The following is a 15650-nucleotide window of genomic DNA, read 5'->3' as shown; positions in this document are numbered from 1 at the left end:
GCAGGGAGAGGCAGGGGTGATTCGTTTGGGCGTCCCCATCCGCATTCCCTGCTGTTAGTCTCCCTCATCCTTGCCCCTTCTCTCTCCCCTCAACGGGCACTCGCTACTGACTGCCTCCCACGAGTCCCTAAGGTGGCATTATACCCTGATTTTCTTGGCCGTGTTTGAAAAGCCCTGTAGGATTAGCCATCGAATGAGTATATCTATTTTCTTCCTAGTTTAAATCCCTCTTTGGTGCATGGCTAACTTTTCAGACTTAGAAGCAATTACAGTAGAGTTGAAATAAGCCTGGATTTTGAGGCAGAGGATTCCTACTAGCAGCATGATCCTGAGAACTAAACTGACTTTTTCCAATGATCATTTTCCTGCTTTTTGCAGGGTGTACGTGCTTATCTGTTTGAGTGACAGCACCTATGAATTAGAATTAGACATTCTTCCCCAGAAGAGATACTTTTCCCGTTGCATCTGACATATTCTTTTCCCTATACTCTACCCAACTCACCTTTTGTTTTGATTTTCATGCAACCTGCTTTCATGCAACCTGCTGGAGCCCCCGTGCCTCTGGCTATTGTCCTATCTGATGTTCCACACCAACTGCTACACCAGGGCGCTCCAGGTGTCGAGGATGGCTGGAATCCCATGAAAGGAAATGTTCATGGGTTGAACCCTTTCTTATTTCCAATGCCCAGCAAACCTCTCTCCCCGCTTTTGAATCCTAGCTCCAGCCACGTTTTATATTCATAAAAGCAGCAAAAGCTTGGAAACGAACAAATCCCAAAGTCCGAGGACCAGTTCGTCAGAGGGTTCATATGATAAAGTCCCAGGCCCTTTGACATGCCTGACAGAAGGGAGAGAATCTCTGGAATTGTCGGAAGGCAGGCCCTCACGTGAAGACATGGAGGAATGGGAAAAAAACACGTCTACCTTTCAAGCACCCTCCTTGTTGCCAGAAGGTACTGTGCCCTCTGTTTGGCTCTGTTCTAGGAATGAGCAGAAGTATGGCAAACCCAGATGTCTCCACTTTATCCAAGTTTGGGAAATGTTTCTAATGGCAAAATTGAGACACAGGTTTGGAAAAAGGCATACTCTGTGACACAGTGAGGATAAACAACAAGAATGAAAAGGATGGCTACAAGAGGGTAAATCCTTTACAAAGGATTTTCACGTGATTTAGTCCCTTAGAGTTTCAGGACCCCAAGAGACGACCATTGTCATCTCTGTTTTATACATCTCAGAGGGCCTGAGACAGTTTAGGTCACTTTGCAAATTGCGTGAGCCCCTCCTTCCCCAGAACCCAGGCATTTTGAATCTCCGTGATTTGTACTTTCCAATTTCCATGACACTCCCTGGCACGTGCTTCCCTCTGCAGGACAAAGCCTGCCGCAGCCAACCAGTCTGGTAGAACCTCTGTGGCCCGCTGCTCTGGCCGTGTCTATAACTCCAGCCCAGGCCCATCTCACCCTCGCCCTGCTTCTCCCACCTGCCTGCTTCCTCCAGAGGGTGGTGATGGTGTGTTAGCGTTTCACGATGGGCCTCTGACTCGCTGATCTCAGCACAGATCCTGAGGTTTGAGAGCACGGGGCCTCAACCTGCTTCTCTTCTTTCTGCCTTGGCTGTTACTAAGATGGTGTAAGTTTCCAGTTGTAACAGCTTATTCTGACCTACCTCCTCTGACCCCCAGCAAGCACAATGTTCCCCAGGGCCACCCCTGCAAGCTCACATGATGCCGTGACACGGACCTCGGCCTTCAGGGCTCAGGAGTCCCCCTCAAGCCCTCTCAGTCTCACCAAGCTGCTCCCCTATGGCCTCCTGGGTCCTTAAACCACCTCAGGAAGACACACATGGATCTTGGAGACAGAGAAGGACTCAAGGAAGGCGAGGACAGCGCTCTGAGCTGGAGGGAGGTGTTGGGGGTGGATTTTAACATAGAAGACGGAGCTGTTCCCCAAAACGGGGTCACCAGTGCAGGATCAGAGTTAGAAGGAGGGGGGGAAATGGAAAAGATCAGATGAGAAGGGGAAAGTAAAGCAGCACACCCGCTAAATCGGGAGAGAGGAGGGGAGTCTTGGAGAACAACGAGAAGGAGAACGAGAAAACACAAAGCCAGGAGACGAAGCACAGAAGCACAGCTCCTCTGAGCCCTCGGCCGACACAGCGGAGCGAGCTGGAGATGCTCCGGAAGGAAAGGGCAGCTCTGGCCCCCGCCTTCCACCTCCCTCCCTGTCTGATACCTGTCACGGTGAGCCTGGTGCCGGTCCCAAAGTGGAGGGGCGAATTATAGGAACACAGCTGCAGGAGGCTGTAGGAAAACCCCCCAGAGGTCTCCAGCCAGAGCGCTAGTCTTAGCTCCTTGAGGGCAGAGATGGCCACCTTTCCTTGCCTGGATTCACGGCTCAGGACCAAAGGGATCCCACTAGGAGAAAGGCCTAAGCACACTCTGGGGAAAGAGGGAAAAGAGGAAGAGACTTAGGAGGGGCCGATCCACGCACAGAAGAAGGAGGAATGGACCACCGACAGAAGAGTAAGGAAGCAGTTTATGGGCCGAAGACTTAGAGGACAAACAGGAATCGACCAAGCCTCATCTAAAGCGGCGGCAGACGCAGCTCCCCGGAAGCCCCACAGGGACCAGGGTTTACTCAACCCTCTCCCACCGGGGCTGGACGGAGAGGTAGACACTCCGGGTCCAAGGGACAGTGGCCCCCGTCTCCCAGCTCTTATGTCTTCCCCAGGACAGGGAGTCAAGTCCCACCTCCAAAGTGCTGCCCCCGGTTGCCCCACAGTATAACACGGGCGTGGCAAACCCCAGAGCGGCCGGTATGGGGCCCTTCTTTCCAGAAACGAGCTTCTCCCCAGAACTTCTGGGGGTCCTAGCACCTTCTCCACTCACCCACACTCTCCGCCTTTTCTCTGCTGTGTTCTCAGTCCCTGCCTTCTCTAAAGGGAACTTCTAGAACTCCAGCCTTACAATACATCATTCCCAGGGAAGACCTTTACTTACCCAGCCCAGAAAGCTTCGTTCCGCTGCCGAAATACAGGCTTTCATTAGTCGCAGAACACGAAAGCCCGGTAGGGAAACTGTGCCTGCGCCTCCCACTCTTTCCCCACGCCTCTGCCGGTCCACCTACAGCTCTCCTGTCCCCTTCCTTGGCGGAATTTTAACCCCCGGAGGTGGAACTGGTGACAACTGTACAACCCGAAAAGCTGCGGTCAGAGGACCAGTTTGGCCCCCTGTGAGACTTCTCACCCCCCTCTCCTGTGTCCGTCTCCTTTCTACGCGAGGGAGAGAAACGGCAGGACTGACGGATCCAAGGCCAGACGCCCTCCCATCTACCGTGGCCATGATGGGCACCCTCCAAGGAGACGGAAGATGGACTCGGAGACCCCTTTCCAGCTGAGACTCCTTGCCTCTCGGTAGGGAGACCCAGGCTTGGCACAGCGAGCCTATGAAACTATTGGAGATGGAGGCTGTCCACCTCATCAAGATAAGAATTCATCAAGACGAGAATTCAGATTTTTCTGATAAAAACACACTTTAACCTAGGCACCCCTATCGGAGGCTCCACCTGGACCCTGCCCCTCCCTGTAGGTTCCCAGCCCTCCAGCCCTGACTAGCTTACCTATGACAGTGAGCCGGCTTCCTTCCCCAAAATAGTAGGTGTCTGCAAAGCACAGCCTCCCAGATTCACTTCAAAACCTCTCCTTGTCTGCTGGGATTCTGGGAGAGGTTAGGGTGTTCATGGCTGCCTTCCCTCCCAGAGCCACCAGCCCCCTTCAAACACTCTGCATACCATTCCAGAACTTTCCAGGGCCCCAAGACCCAGGAGCTGGGTCATCCCTTCCTTCCCACATTCCCCGAGAGAGTGCTCCCTCGTGGTACCCACCTGGACACCCTGGCCTTACCTACAACAGTCAGCTTGGTCCCTGGGCCGAAGGTATAGTCATAGCACATCAGAATACAGCCGCCTTACAATGCACACTTGGGACCCGCCTTCCCCTACAAGGGGCCAGGATAGGCCTGGATTATGTCTTACCTACGACCGTGAGCCTGGTGCCTTCTCCGAAGAAGACGTCAGTGTTTGCACAGTGACGCGGAGTAAGGAGGAAAGCAAACGCGAGGAGTGCAGAGAGGAGGGGATTTTGGTTGGTGCCTGGTGGACTCTGGGACTAGGAATCCCCTCCTGTGCTCTAAAGATATTGTACAGAAGAATGTTTTCGACTTTTGACTCTTGGGGCCACGGAGCATGGGCAGAGTCCATCCAGAGAGCCCTGTGCCCTGGTTTTTGATTCTTCCTGAGGGTCCATCAGAAGGATGTGGGCCTGGCGAGGAGGGCAGGGTCCCAGAGACCGTGACTGTCCCCGGAGGGCTGGGTAGTGCTGGCTTCTTCCTTCATAGAACGGTCACCTCCCATGTACCTTCCCATTGACCTTGTCCTTGGGTGGGGGGAGGAGGAGGGTGGGATAAAGGGGTCTCTCTGAGGCCTTCACCCATGAGGCCACAGAGGCATCTTCTTATGTCTGGCCTTTCTGCCTGCAAGCTTCAGCTCTGATCCAGGCCTGTGCTTCTCCATGGCCTGGGCTTGACAGGTGGACGGGAGGAAGGTGGCGACATTCTGACCCAAACCACCCTTGGGCCTGTGACCCGGGAGAAGAATGGAAGGACGGTGGGAATTGGGACAGGCAGAAAGGTTTTTGTAAAGGATTCCCGTAGGGTTGAATCACTGTGGCCCCCCTGTCCTCACAACGTTACAGCTTTATACAAAAACGGCTCCTCCCATGCGTCTGCCCCTCCAAGTCGGAGTCTGGGAGAAACCACCAGAGCAGCTGCCCCTGTGAGGGCACTGGAGGGCGAGGCGGTGACATCACCGCCCCAGGTGCAAGTGGTGGGGAGGACGGACCAGGCCAGGGGGCTCCCTCCTTGTGCTCATGCCCTTTCTTCAGGACCTTCTTAGCCCCTCAGAGCCGTGTGTCTTTGCATCAGGGGCTGCTTTCCCTGGTATCTGCCCCTCTGCAAGCTGGCGTCATAGTAGCAGCCCCTTTCTATCTCGGGACTGCTCCGATGCTGGCCACACCGGAGGTCACACCTTTCAGCACTCAGTACCCAGACTCTGCCCCGTTGGCCCAATTCTGAACCTCCAGGGTGGTCTGAAGGAGAATTGGCCACAAGCTACATAGAGGTAGGGCTTTCCCAGGGGTAGATAAAGTGATAGCTGAGAGCTGTATTTCTAACCAGTGTGAGGTGAGGGGGGACCACGTGTGTCATCAGCTGCTGCACTTCTCACTGTGGACTTTAGACATTCGAGTTCAGTGGAGGGCACTGGGGGAACCAGGTGTGGAGAACTGAATGAATACAGCCTCAGGGACGTTCAAATACAATCACACGGCCAAGTGATCACGGTCAAGGTCTTCTCCCTCTTTTCCCTGAAGGGCAGGAACATTTTAAGTTTTTGGTAGATATTTTATTCTCCCTGCACGAGATGACCTTGAAATTGAGCCTCCAGCTGAGTGGTCTGCATCTCCTCTCACTACATGGTGCTTCCTTTCGTTGCCTTTTAAACTATGACAACATCTAGAAGAAAAAAGGACACTCGATCACGTAATGATAACACGCTTACAGGGCGAAACAGACGCAGAATCAAAAGATAAATGACAGTATGGGGAAAGCATTAGTGATTCTCGTCATGAGGGCTGATCTCCCCATGACGATGAACTCCTAGAAATCAATTAGAAAATAACCCAGAGCCCAATAAAAATGGCAAAGAACAGAGGTTCCGGAAAAAAAAGATCCAAATGGTGCTTAACCATAGGAAAAAGAAAACTTGCAATGATAAATACAAAGTAAAACTGCATTGAAATGTCACTTTTCTCCAATATGATTGACAAATTGAATTATGGAAGACCATTCTATTGGCTAGTTTCTGGCGAAATATGTCCTTTTACACACTGATTGCCGGTGGGTGCGAAATAATACAACTCTTCATGGGAGCAATTTGGAAATATCTATAAAAATTACAAATGTGCTTACCTTTTCACCTAGAAATCCCACCTTTGACAGTTTATCCTGTAATTACTCTTGCATACAAATAAAAAAAAGTGTGTAAAGTATTTGCATTATTTGGAATAGCAAAGAGATTGGGAAAAAATTCAAGTGCCCATTAGTAAGGGATTGGGTAAATTATGAAACATTCACACAGAATATTATTCAATGCTAAAGAAGAATGAAAATGTTTCATACTGCCGTGGAAAGCTTTCTAAGATATAATGTTAACTGGATAAAAACAAGCTGTAGAATAAGGCTCCTGTATGCTACCTTTGTCTAACAAAGTAAGAATAATACTTATTATTAAAATACGAATTATACTTCTGTTTGTTTGATGCTGCGTGAAGAAACAATGGAAGGATACAAAAGCGATGGATAAAATGATTACCTGTTAAGAATGAGTGGATCGCTGATTCACTTTGTTATAAAGCAGAAACTAACACACCATTGTAAAGCAATTATACTCCAATGAAGACGTTAAGAAAAAAAAAAGAATGAGTGGAGGACACAGAGTATAAGGAAAATTAACATTTCTCAGTGTCAACTTTATTGTGTTGAGCCATACATAGCTATTTTATTTTAAATAGATAACATAGCTATTATCTATTTTCTTTTAAAGTAAAACTTAATAAAATTTAAAAAGAAAAAAACAGCAAAATACTGCTTTAAGCGATATTTTAAAATCTGCCACTAGAGAAAAAAGATACTTGTTTTATTTACAAACTCGTTTCTTCCAAAGAAGACCAGTTTATACAAGAAGCTGTTGTACTGTCTTGAATTTGCTCAGTGAGTCTCCAATCACCGAGGAGGCTCATGAAAAATACATATTTCTGAGTAGTCCCCAGGATACTCTGAGCTCAAAATCTCTAGGTTTATTAATTTGCATTTAAATAAACAATTAAGCACAAAATGACCCTGGGTGTTTCCACTTCTGCACCAGTCCTGGGATCCACTGCTGGTCCTTGAGAAGGGCAGCTGTCAGCTGGAAGCACAGCAGAGCGCTGTCTGGTGGTGCGAGAGCTGGCCGCAACTGGCAGGGCTCTTAGAATTTAGGGAAAAAGGGGAGACAGTCTGTATTTAACTCAGGAATAGTGACAGGTCTCACAGTAGCCCAATACAAGGTCATCAATTGCTTTTATCAGTCGGAAGGTGGCAAGGCCTCTTCCTTGTTCCCTTTCCACATTGAGGAACTTTCATCAATGTACTGATTTACTTTGATCTAGTTCCATATAGTATTTTCCTTATTAACCCTTTTTGCGTCACTAATTTACCCCCTAAGTAAGCGTTTCCTTTTGACCATCTAGCTGGGGACTCTCAACCCGACTTGGACTTACAGAGAATACCACCCTGTCTTGGTTTCACAACTACTTTTTATCCTGATGGGGTTTGTCCCAGATCTTTGCCACCGTGTCACACACTGTTAGTAGCCCAAGTGCCCGCGAAGCTTTTATTTGGGGGGTGGGGTGGGGTGAAAGGAGTTTAGACCGGTCAGGCAGGTGCCGAGCGAGGTCATTCATCATCTTGGGCAGCAGGGGGAAGCCTTTCCTTATTTTTTGTTAGACTTAAGCGGCTGCACTGTCAGCGTGGCCACCTGAGGGGGCGAGAAGAATGTGGGTAGTGATCAGGGGATCCGAGGGGAAGCTGGTTAGTTACCTGTGTGCCTTTCTCAAGCTGTGTGTTGGGATGTAGGGAGGAGATACGCAAAGAACACCTACGTGTAATTTTTGAAAACTTTCAAGTACGTTAATTGACCCATTTGAACCCAAACTTTGTCTCCTAATTTCCCCAGATGAAACTGAAATCTGAAGAGGCTAAAGGGTGCGGGATGTGAGGAGACAGGGCTGGGACCAGCACCCAGGCTTCCTCACTTAAGTTCCGGGGGCTCCGCTGGGCACTGTACCTGAGCCGCTGAGGCCCCGCTCCTCCGGCAAGCTCATCTCCTGTAGCCAGACTGCGGGGCTCCCACCCACGCCCTCTCCTTACATCTGTGGACCTTGGGCAAGTTACTGAAGCTTTTTAAACTCCAGTCTCCTTATCTGTAAAGTGGGAATGATGATGATGATAAATAAAATAACATCTCCCTTATGGAGCTCTTGTGAGACATAAATAATACACGTAAAGTTTTATCACGATGCCTGCCTATAGTTAGTGGAGACGTCCATGACTGGTGTTTTCACAGAGAGTACTGGTCTAGGGGTCTCTCTACCACACTGGTTCCCAAGCTCTGGCATCCCTCAGGATGACTTGGAAGTCTTGTTAAAAGCAAGCTGCTGGGCTCCATCTTAGAATTTCTGACTCAGTAGGTCAGGGGTCGGGCCTAGCAATGTGCATTTCTCCTAAATTCCCACGTGATTCTGGTGCTGCTGGTCGAGGGACCACACTCTGAGAACCAGTCTTCTGTAAGGCTCTTCCTTTCTTCAGTACATTTGCCTCCACTCCTAGCTCATCGTTCATTCATTCATCCGATCGTGGGGTGCCTACCTTAGTCCAGCTGTTGTTTAATCAGTAGGATTCCCAGGACGAGTAAGGCGAGATTTCTTCCGGAAAAGCTCATGGTTGAAGGCCAAGGTAGATACATCCATATACATTCAGCAGCATGAGAAGAACTGTGATAGAAGAAAGCACGGAAGAGAAGGAAAAATCCTTACTCAGACCAGAGGGTCCACAGAGGGTCAAAGACTTTTCTGAAGAGGGTGAAGGGGTGGGTGGGAAGGGCATCAAACCAGATGGACCAGTAGTGTCTAGAGCTAGAGGTCAGAGGTCCATGTTTGTTGGAGGAAACCCCCAGGACTTCTGAGCATTGGAGCACAGCAGGGGAGGGGAGGGGTGAGGAGACCAAGGCTGGAAACATAGGTAGGGGCAGAGCAGGAAGAACCCTACATCTCCACGATGAGGAACTTACCTTCTACTTTGAAAATGTGAGAGATCAGGAAAGGTATTAACCAGGAATCAGATAACGGGCCGGACCTCTCTAAGCGCAGGGTTAGAAGGCGGGCAGGAGACCAGCATCCCTCAGGAAGTGCTGTGAGGCAGGGGATGAGCTGGAGAGACGGTGAACAGCAGAGCTGGTGGACCATAGATGCGGCTGGAGAGCCCATGAGATGGGGTAGGGGAAGCAGGGGCTGGGCTTTGGGACCAGGCAAATAGGGATTCAAAATTCCAGATCTGGGCTTCCCTGGTAGTGCAGTGGTTGAGAATCTGCCTGCTAATGCAGGGCACACGGGTTCGAGCCCTGGTCTGGGAAGATCCCATATGCCGCGGAGTGACTGGGCCCGTGAGCCACAAGTACTGAGCCTGCGCGTCCAGAGCCTGTGCTCCGCAACGGGAGAGGCCGCGACAGTGAGAGGCCCGTGCACCGCGATGAAGAGTGGCCCCCGCTTGCCACAACTAGAGAAAGCCCTCGCACAGAAACGAAGACCTAACACAACCAAAAAAGTAAATAAATAAACAAATGTGGGGTTTAAAAAAAAAAAGAAAGAAAAGAATTAAAAATTAATCAATACAATCATAAATAGCATGTAGGTCAAATAATTAAGCATAATTAAAATTAGAAAAAAACCCCCTCCAGATCTGCCACTTGCTGGATGAGGGATGTGGGTAAATTAATAACCTTCTCTGAACCTCTGTTTCCTTGTCTGTACTGCTGGAATAATAACCACCCCAGAGGGGAGAGGGAACCAAATCTGAAAGTGCCCATAAAGTACTCAGTATGGTATATTCGTGTCAGTACCATCACGTGGGGAGAACAAAAGGCAGGTTTCTCAGGAGCCTGAGGGATGGAGACCAGGGAGCTCTTGTCTTCCTCAGACACATGAGATGGTCGTTGGGAAATAGGGGCCCATGGGATCACCTGCTGCCAGGAGAGAACATAAGCTGGGGCTTGGAGGGGACTCAGAAGAGGCCAAGGTGATTGGCACAGGTGCTTCCCTAGGTGTGGGTAGCGGTGAGACGAAGTATGGGATCTTACAGACCATGCCGACGTGTGCACATATCAGCACTGCACTCAAGACCCAGAGAAGCACGAAGGCCGATGCAGCCTTTCCGAAATGGATTTTCCTCTAGAAAACCTCCCCCCGATTGTGATTTTCTGGATCCCTTCTCTTTACATGCTGCTATACCAGTGTGCCGTGGAAGACAGTTTGGGAAGTGGGGCGCTCTGCTCACCTGTAAGGGGTACAGCCCTGTCTGACCTCAGATGGGAGGAGATGTTTCCCGGAGTGAAGGGGCCGGAGGGAGCAGGTACAGACCTGGGCAGTTAGAGAAGAGTCACTTTATTAGCATAAGGATGGCAGAGGGGCGGGGGCTTTAGCTGTTGGCAGCGATGGTCTGCTGAATCCAGTCCACATAGTTGCAGACCTTGGTGTAGACCCCAGGCTTGCCCTTCTGGGCACAGCCAGAGCCCCAGGAAACAATGCCCTGGAGCTCTCCGTTGCAGGCCACAGGGCCACCAGAGTCACCCTGGGGAGGAAGCGGTGGGACAAGGTTTATAAAGAGAGAAGAAGGGACCCAGAGCCACACACAGTCTGAACCTTACGAGACCCCATTCCTGTCGGCTCTGTGGTTCCACATCTCTCCACAGTGTGAAGAGATGCCACGCACACTAGCCTCCCTTGTTTCTCCACGGGACCACTGCCCAGGGACCTCCTCTACCAGCCCCACAGCCCCGGGCAATCAAATCCCGTTCCCAGGGGGCCTGTGTGTCTGGGCAGGGGTCTCAGAGTGGTAGGGTCAAGTCACCTGGCACGAATCACTGCCTCCCTCGAGGAAGCCGGCGCAGACCATGCTGTCAGTGATCTGTCCAGGGTACGACGCTTCACACTCGGCCTGACTCAGCAGTGGGGTGTCCAGGCACTGCAGCAGCTCGGGGTAGTTGACTTTGAGGGGCAGGAAGAGATCAAGGAAAGGAAAATGTGGGTCAGGCCAGGACGGGATGGCAATCCAGTGCTGAACCCTGAGGGCGGCCAGGAGAGGCCTCCAAGGAGTGATGGGTTTCGACTCCCAGAAAGCTCACTGCAGACCCCTCCCTAGAGGTGCTAATAGCAAGGACTACATCTGTCCTGTCTTTTGATTCTCGGGTTCAACTCCTTGACACTTTGCATCTCTCTGGTACCCAGCAGAGAGCCCTTTGTGTAGTAGGCACTTGACGTGAATTTGCAGACTGGAAGCAAAGGGGTCCCAGCTCAGGGGATGCTCAGTTCTGGGCAATGTGGGTAGGTTGGAGGGTGAAGTCGTGAGGGTCCCACTCACCTCCAGAGCTCAGGGTGTTGCCCCAGCCAGAGATGAGGCACTGGGTGCCAGCGGGCGCACAGGCGCTGGGCAGAGCTAAGGTGGGCACCGGGCTTCAATGAACGCAGGCGAGGAGAGTTTGATCAGCAAGATGTCCCTGTTCAGAGTCCAGCTGCTGGAGCTGGGGTGGCGGACGATCTTGGCCGCGTCGACGAACTGCTCACAGCCCTCCAGGACGTCGATGTTGCACTCTTCCAGCCTCACCTGGAGGCGGCCATTGCGGGCAAAGCACAGTAAAGGCCTTTTGCCCACATCCCTGCGCCCCCCGGCGTTTTCCCTGCTCGCAGGTGGTGGTGTGGGAATGTCACAGGGCAGTAGAGGGGCAGTGGGGCAGGGAGGCCGTGAAGGGGTCCTGGGGGGGAGGGGATGCTCCTCTATTTGCTTTTCCAGCCGCCTTCCCCACGCCTCTCATGCATTCAGGGCCGTGGGTGCAACCAAGCCACTCCGAGTTCCCCGGGCATCCTTCATCCTCTGCCACCTTGCGAACTACACGCGGTGACTTCTACCCCCTCCGTTCTCGCTCTGCTAAGTACCATCGTCCCGTAGGAGCTAATCCAGCGCTTCTCAAAGTGCAGCCCCTGGACTGCAGCCTCAGCCTCAGCTGGGAACGCATTCTCAGTTCCCACCCCAGACCTACTGCATCAGAAACCCTGGGGGTGGGACCCAGCAATCTGTGTTTTAACAGGCCCTCCGGGTGATTCTTACGTGCACTCAGGTTTGAAAGCCCTTGGTCTTGACAGTGATTCTCAGCTCTGCCCAGAGAGTAGATCTGCCAGAGGCAGTTATAAACTCACCAATACTCAGACTCTCTTCCTAAAAATTCTGAGTCAAATAGGAACTGTTTTTATTGTTTTTGTTTTTTTTTAACATATCTCAGGTGGTTTTAACCTGTAGCCAACTGGCAAAGGTTACTCGGTGTGAGGTCCTTGCCTGCTTTTCAAGCTGGCCATTCCTACCGCAAAATGGTCCGTCCCTGCTTTTATGACCCGCAGCCCTTGCTGTTTGATCTATTGATTTGGGGTGTCAGCGGCTTCCTATCAGGTGCCCCATTTTACCCGCAGCTCCTGCGAGTCAGCTGCCATCGTCAACTTCTTCTCTTCCCCATCATCGTTCCCAACTTCAGCAACCCCTACACAGACCCCAGCTCCTCCAGAGGGCCCTGGGCGGTGGGCTTTGTAGCCAGGGGCCCAGCACTTACGACTTGTAGCAGTGAGCCGCGGACACCACCCACTGGTCACTGATGAGGGAGCCCCCGCAGAAGTGGTAACCGGAGTTCAGGGACACCTGGTAGGGGAATGGAATGCGCTGCACAGGTGTAGCCCCCTATGATCTTGTCATCATCGTCCGTGGGAAAAGCAACTTGAGACAGGAAGGGAGAAGCCAATTCAACAGGAGGGTTGGGGTTGGAGCCCAGAGCCCTGCGGCTGGACCTTGCTAATTAGGATTCCTGAAGGAGCACAGTGGTGAGAGGGAGGCCGCGGGGGAGCATCCCCCGCTTGTCTCACAGAGGTAGTTCTCCCGAGTTGCTCTGTGTGCCTGCAGGGCACAGAGCTAGGGACCCTGCAGGGGCTCGGGCCCAGACCTCCCCTGGGGCCAAGGACAAGAAACCCCCTCACAGTGCATTCAGTGCGATAGGGTCGGAATGGGGTCCTCTCACCCACCGAATGCTTCTTTCTCTCTCTTACTCATCACCAGTCTACTCCCCACTGCAGTTTCAGCCCCGGCTTGTCATGATGGGACGGCCTAAGTAGGAAGATCTGACGGCGAAGCCCTGGCTGTAGCCAGCTCCTCCCGTAGCTCACATCTGCGCAGTGAGGCTGGGGACCCACTGCGCAGGACAAAGGTAGTTATGGTTATTGGCCAATAGAACAGTGATTTGCAGCTGTGGCTTTACATCCGGGCATCTGAAAACTACCTGGGAGGCTTAAAAGGTCAATGCATGGGCCACACCCCAGGCCAATTAATAGGACTGGAATGAGTCATCGTTCCACCTCCCCAGGTGCATCCGAGGTTAGGAACAGCTGCCGTGGAGCTATCCTAGAGCCTCAAGTCCTGGCTCATTTCACAAACCGTCCCCACCTGGTCTCCCTTTCGCGCCTCTCCCAACAAAGCCCCGAAACTGATGGATGAGGGAGATGGGAGTGGAGTCCGGCAGAAGGTGAGAGAATGAGGCTTAAAGAGACCCCCAGAGTGGGAAGGAGGGGTGCTGGACAGGGAAGGTGGGATCTCAGCGCGCAGGTAGAACAGGAAAGGTAGCAGGAATGGTGGAGCATGTATCTCTGCAAGGACAGGGGCGAATGGGGCGCAAAGCAACGCATGGGACTCACCAGCAGCTCCCACAAAGGCAACGATCAGCAGTGGATTCATGGTGGAGAAGTGTAGTTGAGTGGCTGGCGGAGAGCCTTTATACCTCCCGAGGAGAGCGCGTGTGTAGGTGAGGGTGGAGGGTCACCACCCCCCAGCCCCGTACAAACGCACCTGCAGCTTTCCTTTTCCTGGAGTCTCGCTTGGTGCTCTGTGGTTCTGACTCTGTCTGAAAGGGAACCCCCAACTGCTTGGGCTTTTCTGTGTCTAAAGCCTTAAGACTAGCCTTCTCCTGATGCTTTGCGCTCCCCCTTAGAATCAACTATCACACCCGCAATACAGTATGAGGGGAGTTTTGGTCAAAGTATCAGGAGTCACCTTACAGGCAGAGAAAATAGATATAGGTGGAAACCATTACCTCATACTCTAGGCTCAGATGTGTAGGTTGGATTCCAGTCCACATTTGCCCAAATTCAATTTGAATAAGACTCTGCAGCACCTGGCACTCTTCATTCTGAATTTTGGATTCCTTTGTCTATTTCTCTAAGACGTTCTCCTAGGACTTACCTGGTGGCGCAGTGGTTAAGAATCCGCCTGCCAATGCAGGGGACACGGGTCCGAGCCCTGGTCCGGGAAGATCCTACATGCCTCAGGGCAACTAAGCCCGTGCGCCACAACTACTGAGCCTGCACTCTAGAGCCCGCGAGCCACAACTACTGAAGCCCACGCACCTAGAGCCCATGCTCCACAGCAAGAGAAGCCACCGCAATGAGAAGCCCGCCCACCGCAATGAAGAGTAGCCCTTGCTCGCCGCAACCAGAGGAAGCCCGGGCGCAGCAACGAAGACCCAACGCAGACAAAAATAAATAAATTAATTAATTAAAAAAAAAAGACATTCTCTTGGTTGATTTTTAGCTCTTGGCCCATCAAGCCACTGGCTTTTCATTATGATAATGCTGGATGGTTTCTGTGCGCTTTACTATACCAAGTGGGTGTGAGTCTTTCACGGACCCTTTTCACTTTATTGTCACAACCACCTATGGGGTTGCCATTTTATAGATGACAAGATGAGCTTTATAGAGGTGACGTAACTTTCTCAAGGTCACAGAGCCAGTAAGCTGTAGAGGTGGGATTTAGCATGGCAGGCCAACCCCAGAGCCTGTAAACTCTACCACGGAACGTTTGGCTCCCCTTCCCTTTATTTGATCCTCACACAACCTCATGACTTGGGCAACAGATACCATTTTCTCCTTTTTACCAATGAAAACTCTAAAGCTAAGTGGTTAAGTGACTTCTCCAGGGTCACCCAGCTAAGGAATCCATGAATGACACCAGAACCTTTCCCTGTGGAAGCTAAGTTCATTCCCACCATGTTGCTACATAGTGGAGTCTTTCAGATCTCCTACTGGTCTGAAAAGTAGATTTTTGTCAGATTCCAAATCGTTAGTCTCTCTTTAAAAAATACGTCCCTCCCCCAGCCCCCCAGCTCAGGTATTTCTCCTCAGCTCTTAGTCAACTCCTCCTTGGCCCCCCAGGGTCCTTTACCAGCTCCAATCAGATTGTCAAATTCTCTGCTGTCTTTCCTCCAAACTCCCAACTCCTTCCCGCCTCCATTATTTTTTCTAAACTAGGTATTTTGCCCATTGTGCAATTTCTCTTTGTCCGCTAAGAACTATTTTCTTGAATGGCGCAGCCTGGGAATCACTGAATCTGGGTAGTGAAGGGGTGGTCTGTGTGATCCAAACACACTGAAGGGTGAGACAGAGGCTAGAGGCACACACTGGGCATAGGCTGGTTGGCTGCATGGAGTAGTCTGCTGCTCCTCCCCAGCCCTCTCCTGCTTCCCACCTTGAAGCAAGGAAGATGGGTACGTCTACTTGCACATTTTGTCTAGTCTTCAGGCTGATACAGAGGGGTGAATGGGGGAGTCTCTAGCAATTGAAGCTTTTTATCTGAAGACAGATTGGTTCCTATACTATAATGGTCTTTTTGTCCACATTGCAGTCATTCCTTGTCTCATCCC

The 15650-nt window shown here is 51.3% G+C and overlaps 1 protein-coding gene and 1 gene segment (V, D, J or C); both read right to left on the bottom strand.

Annotated features, from left to right (window-relative positions):
- The window catches only part of LOC117313628 (T cell receptor beta constant 1-like), a 62105-nt gene that overhangs the window by 6753 nt on the left and 39702 nt on the right, over window positions 1-15650 (bottom strand).
- On the bottom strand, window positions 4048-14176 carry PRSS2 (serine protease 2). Its single transcript, XM_033863385.2, is given in 11 exon segments — window positions 4048-5566; window positions 8519-8643; window positions 8940-9078; window positions 10202-10495; window positions 10775-10911; window positions 11285-11380; window positions 11383-11541; window positions 11891-11924; window positions 12518-12616; window positions 12618-12682; window positions 13651-14176. Coding segments are annotated over 8 exon segments (783 nt in total). The 5' UTR covers window positions 13691-14176; the 3' UTR covers window positions 4048-5566; window positions 8519-8643; window positions 8940-9078; window positions 10202-10342.

The sequence above is a fragment of the Tursiops truncatus genome, chromosome 9 (assembly GCF_011762595.2).
Source record: "Tursiops truncatus isolate mTurTru1 chromosome 9, mTurTru1.mat.Y, whole genome shotgun sequence".
In the NCBI taxonomy this organism is placed as follows: Eukaryota; Metazoa; Chordata; class Mammalia; order Artiodactyla; family Delphinidae; genus Tursiops; species Tursiops truncatus.
This window is presented reverse-complemented; position numbering and strand designations above follow the sequence as displayed.